Below are 9176 nucleotides of genomic sequence, written 5' to 3' on the forward strand. Positions count from 1 at the left end.
CCCAATTTTCAGTCAAAATTCGCTATCTCTTTTAGTTTAGAAGGTATTTCTGAAAAACTTACCGACTTAATCTTTTCATTGTGCATTCACAACCCCCCCTCCCCATTCCGCCCCAAATTTTCAGTAAAAATTCGCTATCTCTCTTAGTTTAGGAGATTTTTTTGAAAAACTCACCGACTCAATCCTTTCATTGTGCATTCACAACCCCCCTCCCCCCCGCCATCCCAAAATTTTCAGCAAAAATTCGCTATCTCCCTTGTTTCGGAGATATTTTTGAAAAACTCACTGACTCAATTATTTTGGTTTTGGATTCTCAAAGCACAATCCCTTCCTTCAAGTTTTCAGTAAAAATTCGCTATCTCCCTCAGTTTGGGAGATATTTTCGAAAAACTCGCCGACTAAATTTTTTTGGTTGTGGATTCTCAATATGCAACTCTCTCTACCCCTCCCCCCTCCAAATTTTCATTAAAAATTCGCTATTTCCCTTAGTTTCGGGAATATCTTTGAAAAAATCACTAACTCAGTTTTTTTTATTGTGGATTCTCAAAGAAGAACTCCTTCCCCACCCCCCAAATTTTTAGTAAAAATTCGCTATCTCCCTTAGTTTCCGAGATATTTANTTAAAACTCAATTAGCGATTATCCAAGAAAGTGAAAAATTCATATTTTATGTGAACTGCCAAGCAAGTAATGTGAAATCGCTAAATATAAATTACCGATCGAAAAAATAATGGTAAATTCTATATTTTCATTTATAATTACTGAAATGATTTGGAATTTTTAATGACGATTACTCAATGACAATGTAATGGATGTTCAGAGCGATTCAGTTATTGATTACTCATGTAATTTGTCATAAGTGCGTTGAGTTATTCATTTTCCAATTAATAGCAAAATTTCACATTCAATCACTTGAGTGACTGAGTAATAGAGTAACGGTAATTTGACATTACAATTGTCCCGAACCCTGGGGAGAGGTAAGGATAGAAGACAATAGCAACAGTCAAGCACTCACAAGGGTTAACTGGGAGAACCTTTTGCACTGAGAAGAAAATATAATTCTGACAATCAAATTTGTTTCAGACAAGAATTTATAGTGAAATTTTGTTTGGAAATTTTTAGGCATTTGTTTGTCTGAAACAAATTTGATTGACAGAATAATATTTTTTTCTTAGTGTAATTATCTCGCTCGATTCATGACCATTTGACTATTGTGATAGTCCTGCCTGTCCTCCAGTGACTTTCGTGATCGTTCGAATCTTGAGATTTTTCTCCCGCCTTCGTTGTTTGTCCTTGTGGCTGTTTGAACCTGGAGATTGTCCTACCGGCCTCTGTTGTCTAGCCCTTGCGATCGTTTCAATCTTTCCAGTTATGATCCTTGCGAGGTATGACTCTTGTGAGGTAGGATTCTTGCGATGCTCAGCCCTCAAAAAGTATGACCATGGCGACGTTTGACCCTCTTACGATACGATGGGAGAGACTTTTAATTATTTCACTCGATTTATAATAATACGACCGATGTGAGGCCTATCCACCTTTTTCAGTTAATCCTCATTATCGTTGGACCTTTGTGATTGTGAAAAATTGAACCCCTAAAAGTCATTTTCCTTATTTATGATCGAAAAACCAAATTTTCCATCAAAAGAAAAATTTTCTCTCATCTCCATGTGGATGTCCCATTTTGTAATACCCCGAAAAAGTTATGTGTTATAATCATCCGTCGAGAAAAAAAAATTATTCATTTTTCGTCTGGCCCCGTAGAACAGCGGAATTTAAATAATAAAAGACTTGAAAAATGGCTTATCAATTATCCTGGTAGTACTGTCGCATTTTTATTCGGAAAGTACCTGAAAAAACGAAGAAAATTTATTTTTATTCGTCAAAATCTATGAATTATTAGGTGTATAACTTAATCATTCCGTTTTTTTAATAAAAAAAATATGTAACATTATAAAATATATGAATACTAGATCAATCCTCGAAATATCGTGCATCGTTTTCGATGACCTTGCGCCATCGATCGGGCAACATACGAATGCCATCGCGAAAAAAACTTGCAGACTTTGAGGCGATGAAGTCATCGACGAATTTTCGTATACCGTCCAGAGTTTGGAAGCGCCTTTCCTCCAAGACGTGCTGCATGGACCGGAACAGATGGTAATCGGAAGGGGCCAAGTCCGGTGAATAAGCCGCGTGCGGGACAATCTCCCAGCCCAAGCTTAAAATCGTTTTCTGTGTCGCGCGAGCAACATGAGGTCGAGTGTTATCATGAAGCAACATGACTTTCCGGCTCCCTTGCCCAGTAAATGGCCTCGTAGCGTTCTGCAGTAACTGTCTGATCCATTTCCAAAAGTTCGCAATAGAGTACACCCTTCATATCCCGCCAGATGCAGAGGAGAACCTTCTTCATGTGAATTTTTTGTTAGGGAGTAGATGTCGATGCTTGTCCGGGATCCACCCATGACTTTTTCCGTTTGGGATTAGCAAAAAAAATATATTGTTCATCTCCCGCCACAATTTTTGACAAAAAATTTTTCTTCTGACACTTGGCAAGCAACGGAAGGCACGTGTTCATGCGTTGGCCGCGGTTATATTCAGTCAGTTGGTGTGGAACCCATGTTCCTACCTTTTGTATTTTTCCCATTGTGTGTAATCATTTAGAGACGACTGCTTGAGTAACTCCTAGCTGAGCTGCAAGCTCTTTTTGGGGTTGCGTTGAGTCTTTGTCGAGTAATTCTTGTAATTCAGCATCTTCAAATTTCAGAGGCTGTCCAGGGCGTCCCCGGTCACTGAGATCGAAATCATTATCTTTAAAGCATTTATAGCAAGATCTACACGTATCATAAGACACAATATTACGTCCGAGAGTAGAACAAATCGAATCGTGGGCTTCAATGGCTTTTTTTCCTTGTTGGAACTCGTAGAGAATACAGTACCGAATGTGCTGCGTATCGGTCGCCATTGTATATACTACTGTTTTGTGAAGTTACACAGCTCTTCCAGGCATGATATATAGCGTATTAAAAACAGTAAGATTCGATCTTCAAAATCGCGAAAGAACGCGTAAATATTTAAATTTTGAAAGACACCGCACTCAATGAAAAAAAAACGGACCGATCGAGATACGCGGTAGCGTATCGGTCAAGTTATACACCTAGTAGTTCGCAAGATATGGTTTTTGAAAGATTTGACCTTTTGTCATATGTCATAGACAAACTATTGATGTCCCATATATAAGATTGAGATTGATAAAACGTTGAATTCACGTAATTTATTAATTATTAGTCATTTGAATAATTATAACATGAGGGGTAAAAATTACGAATGACAATTTATTAGAGAATGATTTTAATATGGCCGGGAGGGTTGTACCGCGGTAGACGTGTTTGTTCGGTACGCTTATCGCTGGGTGCGGTTGTTCCGCAGTATCGTTGCACCATTGATAGTGTTCTAACGCGGTAGGCTTGTCGAAACACCAGATAGGTGGGTTAGAGTTGTACGTTGGTAGGGATGATTGCGGTGTTGTTTCATGTCGGTAGAGTTTTCGTGGGTATGGTTGCCCGTTGCCAAGGAAAAAATGTTAAGCAGAGAATGCATTTTTCTCTTCGTAACAGAATTATTCGCCGATGTACAATGAAATTGGTGAGTTTTCGATGAGAAGGTCTGAAAAAAATACATCAATTTCATTTACATCATCATTTTTGTCTCCGTGTACTGTTATTGGTTCTTAATATTCCATGGCCTACACTTACCAAATGAAAAATCATCAAAATGAATATCAGAGTTAATGCCGAAAAACATTCCTTAATCTGTTCCAGGTGACGATGGGCGCATTAACAGTAAAACAAACGCTCACAGGTCACCGAGGCAGAGTGTGGAATGTTTCTTGGCACCCCACAAACTCTGCCCTGGCCTCATGCGGTGAAGACCAGAAAATTCGCATTTATTCACTCGAGGGAGGGAAATACGTTATGAAATTGATACTCGCCGAGGGCCACACGCGAACTATTCGCGAGATTTCCTGGTCCCCATGTGGTAAATATATCGCCTCCGTATCATTCGATGCAACCACTGCCATTTGGGAGAAAAAAGGAACGGAATTTGAGTGCACAGCGACTCTAGAGGGTCATGAGAACGAAGTTAAGAGCGTTGGCTGGTCCACGAGTGGAAATTTAATTGCAACTTGCAGTCGAGACAAATCGGTTTGGGTCTGGGAGTGCAATGAGGATGAGTACGATTGTGCTGCTGTCATCAGTGCACATGCACAGGATGTGAAAAAGGTAAAAAAAAAATGTATTATTAGGGGCTGTCCATGTATTCCATAAGATGTTTATGGGAGTAGGGCGACTAGAATTTCTTAAGAAATTCCAACCTACTAATACTTAGTAATTACTTTTCCTGGTGACATGACTATTCAACACATAACAAAATAATAAGTTTGAATTCTCAGAATAAATATAGAGGTGTTTTTAGATTTCAAACCAGCTATGTCAACTGAGTGTCTACTGTTGTATGTTATATATTGGTTCCCTGTACTTAAAAAAATTATGAGAAAGTATGGAGTTTTAAAGAGAAAATTAGAAATTTTCAGATACTTTCCATATTTAATAATATAGGAGAGCGTGGGGCAAACAAAACAGTCAAAAATTGCAAGCGGCTGTATCTTCGATACAGCTATATTTGTACGTGGATACGTTCATGGTCTTTCCTTGTTTCTCGAATGTTCTAGAAACTCACTGAATTTCCTCGAAATTTCTAGAAACTTTTCGAATTACCTCGAAATGTCTAGAATTTTCTCGAATTCCAGTAGATGGCGCTACACATAATGACCGTTAGTTCTAAGATAATTCGAATCATTAAATCATTATATGATGAAGCCAAAATTCAAGTCAAGTGCGGGGGAGAACTCTCAGGTGAATTTGAGGTCACTGAAGGGGTTCTTCAAGGTGAGACACTAAGCTCACTTCTCTTCATTCTATATATTTCAGATTTTGAACAATTCATTAGAAGCAAAAGCCTCAAAGGCTCAAATATTAACGGCATAACCGATATATTAATGCTATTGTATGCAGACGATACAGTCATTCTTGCTGAATCTCACATTGACCTGGAATTGAAATTGAGAGCCCTCGCAGAATACTGCGATTTAAATGGTTTATCAGTGAATGTCAGCAAAACGAAAATTATGACTTTCAAAAAAACTGGCTCCAAATCAATGGCTCCTATATTTTTTACGTCATATACAAATACTTCTATCGAAGGAGTCAACATATACATATATCTAGGAATCCCTCTATCTAAAACGGCACTTGGTAACTCGGCAGCATTATCAGCTCTCAAAAAAGCCAAAATTGCAACCAGCGCAACTCTCTCTGGACTATCCCGGGTGTGTGCAAGCTCATGGAACACTGCTTTAACCCTATTCAACAGCATGATATCTTCAGTACTTCTCTATGCTGCACCCACCTGGGCTCTACAGCATGGAAAATCATCGAAAAGGGACAACTGGACTTTTTTAAAACTTCTTATCTTGCCAAAATGCACACTCAGCTGGACACTACGAAGAGAGTTAAATATCACACATTTAGAGTATAGAATTCACTTATGAAAAAATGCTATAGGTTTCCCTATAGGAAATCCTATGGAGAATTCGAACATTTCCTATAGGATTTTTCTGATAGGATTTCCTATAGGATTTCCTATAGAATTTCCTATCAGATTTATGACCCTAATCCTGACCCTTGTGACCGATTGGTTTCGAGTCTCAATTTTGTGTGTTACTTTCTATAGAAAACCCTATAGTGAATTCTATAGGAAATCCTATGGAAAATCTTATAGGAAGTTCTATGGTAAATTCCACTAGAAAAATCCTATAGGAAATGTTCGAATTCTCCATAGGATTTCCTATAGGAAATCCCATAGGGTTTTTTTCTTCCTAAAATTTGTCTATTGCAACTCATCAAACTGGCGGATCTGCCTTTCTGCGATGATTATAATTGGGCAGCTAAATTAAAAAAATTCCTGATTCTCACCAATGCGTTTGACCTCTGGAACTGTCTTGACTGTAACTTATGGAAAGCAAGAACGCACGTAATTTTTGAACGTTTTCAATCCATACTTATACATCGTGACCTCGATAGATCCAGAATCTCATCTTCCTGTCAATTCATTATCCCTCGATTTATTCCAGCAAATGACAATCCCTCAAGTTACTTATCGCAGAATCACCCCCTACATGTAAAAAGAACTCTAGCGCAAATCCGCCTCGCGAATATTTACATTTGTACATTTTACATTAACCAAGAGAAAGTAATTTTCAATTTAAAAAAACTGCAATTTATGTAATTTAAATGAGAAAGATAATCTGTTACATTTAATTACGAATTGTCCAAGAGTAAATGATATCAGATCCAAGCATCTTATTAAGCTAACCCAAGCCTCGCCTGAAACGTCGTTCATCAACAACTACTTGTGCAATCCAACCTACTTCGACCACAAAATATTGTACAAATTTTTCACTGAATGTCTGCAGTTGAAACTCGAAATAGGGAGCAGTACTATGCATTTAATTGATCCATCGTAATAACCAAGCATTCTATTTTTGTATCAGTTCCAAGTATCTTATGATAAGTTTATCACCTAAGCAAATGTATCTAAAAAAAAATGTATCATGAAACTCCCCCATGCAGTGGGACTTTGTATCCTTCAGCATTAATATATATATATATATATATATATATATATATATATATATNATATATATATATATATATATATATATATATATATATATATATATATATATATATATATATATATATATTGAAACCATATTGAAACCATAGACGTATCCACGACGTATCCACGTCAAACAGCCGTTTTTTTACTACTTCATTTTGCCCCACTCTCCTCTATTGAATTGTTTTTTTGCCGTAGGATGCTACAACGGAAAATTTGATTCTTCCTCATTTGTTTCTTTTTCATCCAAGTTCATGCGATCTTTCGTAAGATCTTTCAGGCAGGTCTTCACAACAGTATAGTACTCATTCTCATTTGTAATAGTATATTCACTGAAACCGCAGTAGAAGTAGCTGATAAATAAACAAATCTGGAATAATTTTAGGTTAGATGGCATCCGCACGAAGACATCCTAGCCTCAGCCTCATACGACGACACTGTTAAGATCTTTAAAGAAAATACGGCCGACTCTGATTGGAATTGTGTTGCGACCCTCTCCTCGCACACCTCCACAGTCTGGAGCCTCTCGTTCAACTCCACAGGCTCGAGACTCGTCACCTGCAGTGACGACAAAACCATAAAAATTTGGCAAGAGTACAGGCCGAGAAATAATTCAGGGATTCCTACACCGAATAACGTTTCCGTTTGGAAAAATGTCTGCACCCTTTCCGGGTACCACTCAAGGACCATCTACGACGTCGATTGGTGCAAGAAGACGGGACTCATCGCCACTGCTTGCGGGGATAATACAATTAGGATTTTCAGGGAGGAGAACGACTCTGATCCAAATCAACCAACTTTCTCAATGGTTTCTGTCGCCGAAAATGCACATTCCAGCGATGTTAATGCAGTTAGATGGTCACCGAAGAACCCTGGGGAACTTGCCAGCGCTGGGGATGATTCCAAAGTGCAGATTTGGTTTTACAGCGATTAATTTTCAATTCATTTCGAAGAATTTTTGTATAGAACTGAGGCAAATGTTGAAAAGTATCTTAAAAAAATACATGGTTTTTATTGAAATACGTGTTCTCAGCTAAATGACATTCCAACATAGTGATTCCGTGAAAAAATCCAAATCTTCAACTATTTTGAAACATGATCAATCTAGCAGTGCTCTTGGGTCTTTACAAATGTGTACAAATATTCACAAAAATAATCGTCAATGTCTATGTCGAGAGATTGCTCAATGCGTCAAATTATCAAATGCTAAATCATCGAAGTCATACTTCTTCTAGGATAAATGTTAGTCTGTTCATTGCTGCCTCTATAAGATTTTCTTCAATTTTGGTTTCAGTTTTTTCAAATTAAATACGATGAAAAGATAATATTGCGAAATAAAGAAAATCGCAATAATTCCCTGCTGTACTCAACTCTTATTTCAGTAGTAAGTGGCCGAAATTGGTGATTTTTTTTCTAGGAATTCCCCCCCTCCCCCCTTTTTCCAGCAAGTGCACGTGCACGCCCCCCCTTCACCCCTCGGCGGTATGCCTTTTGAAGAGGACGTCGGTGCATTGGGGGGGCCCCTGGGGTGCAGGGCCTCAAAGTTGGGGTCCGAGGGTCACAGGAAGTGGGTGGTGGGTGGAAAATGACCGGCCGATGGAAAATGGGTGGCGGGTGGAAATGGGGCAGTGGGTGGGAAATGGTTGGTGATTGGAAAATGAGGCGGCGGGTGGAAAGTGGATGGTGGAAAATGGTTGACGGGTAGAAACTGGTAGGCAGGTGTTGGCGAGGGTCCGGATGTCGCTCCCCAGGACACTGGAGGCACCATCCTTGAGACTCCAGAGAGACATTGCGTTTTCGAAATTTTTTTTTCTAAAGGGATAACAAAGGATTGCAACCACGAATGACGCAAAGAGCGGACAATACGTTTTCTCTCTCTCTTTTATTTTGAAGACGGTGAATTTTTCGAGCTGACCTGGAGCCGAATATATTTTTCTGGAAACTTCTACGTAGCTGAAAAAATGTCGAGGTTTTTCGTAAATGAATAACACAAGGTTTAAAAATGACTTTTTCNAATACATTTTTAGGCTTACAAATGATTTTTTTTTCGTTCCAATTTAAAATTATTTACAATCACAAGAGATTATTATTATCATATAGTCTTTAGTATGAGGGCATTTGGTAAGCCCCTCCCATAAACCATCCAACTCGGCGTAGCAGAAGTGCAACATTTCACCAAATGATGGATACAAATATCCCAGATTCTCCTGAGGAACTATACGGTGGAGGTCGTCCTTGGCCAGAAGGTAAATTTCCTCGAAATTGTTGCGTATGCGATAGTGGAGTTCTTCAGTGGCTGGCATCCTGTTGTATTCCATATAATTCATTGCAACACTTGTGATCGCCCGGACCAGAGACTCTTTGTATTGTTTGAGAGGCAAGGAGTCCAAAAAGTGTAACCACTGTTCGATCCATGCAGCTTTGTTTTTTAATGTTGTA

The 9176-nt window shown here is 38.6% G+C and overlaps 1 protein-coding gene across 1 annotated transcript; it reads left to right on the forward strand.

Annotated features, from left to right (window-relative positions):
• Positions 1-3817: 3817 nt before the first annotated feature.
• Positions 3818-8162, forward strand: LOC107045467 (probable cytosolic iron-sulfur protein assembly protein Ciao1; the record flags this gene model as incomplete). Its single annotated transcript, XM_015267762.1, is given in 2 exon segments — positions 3818-4279; positions 7123-8162. Coding segments are annotated over 2 exon segments (1005 nt in total). The 3' UTR covers positions 7672-8162.
• Between the last annotated feature and the right edge of the window lie 1014 nt (positions 8163-9176).

Source organism: Diachasma alloeum, unplaced genomic scaffold, assembly GCF_001412515.2.
Source record: "Diachasma alloeum isolate Michigan unplaced genomic scaffold, Dall2.0 Dall_scaffold_00943, whole genome shotgun sequence".
Classification (NCBI taxonomy): domain Eukaryota; kingdom Metazoa; phylum Arthropoda; class Insecta; order Hymenoptera; family Braconidae; genus Diachasma; species Diachasma alloeum.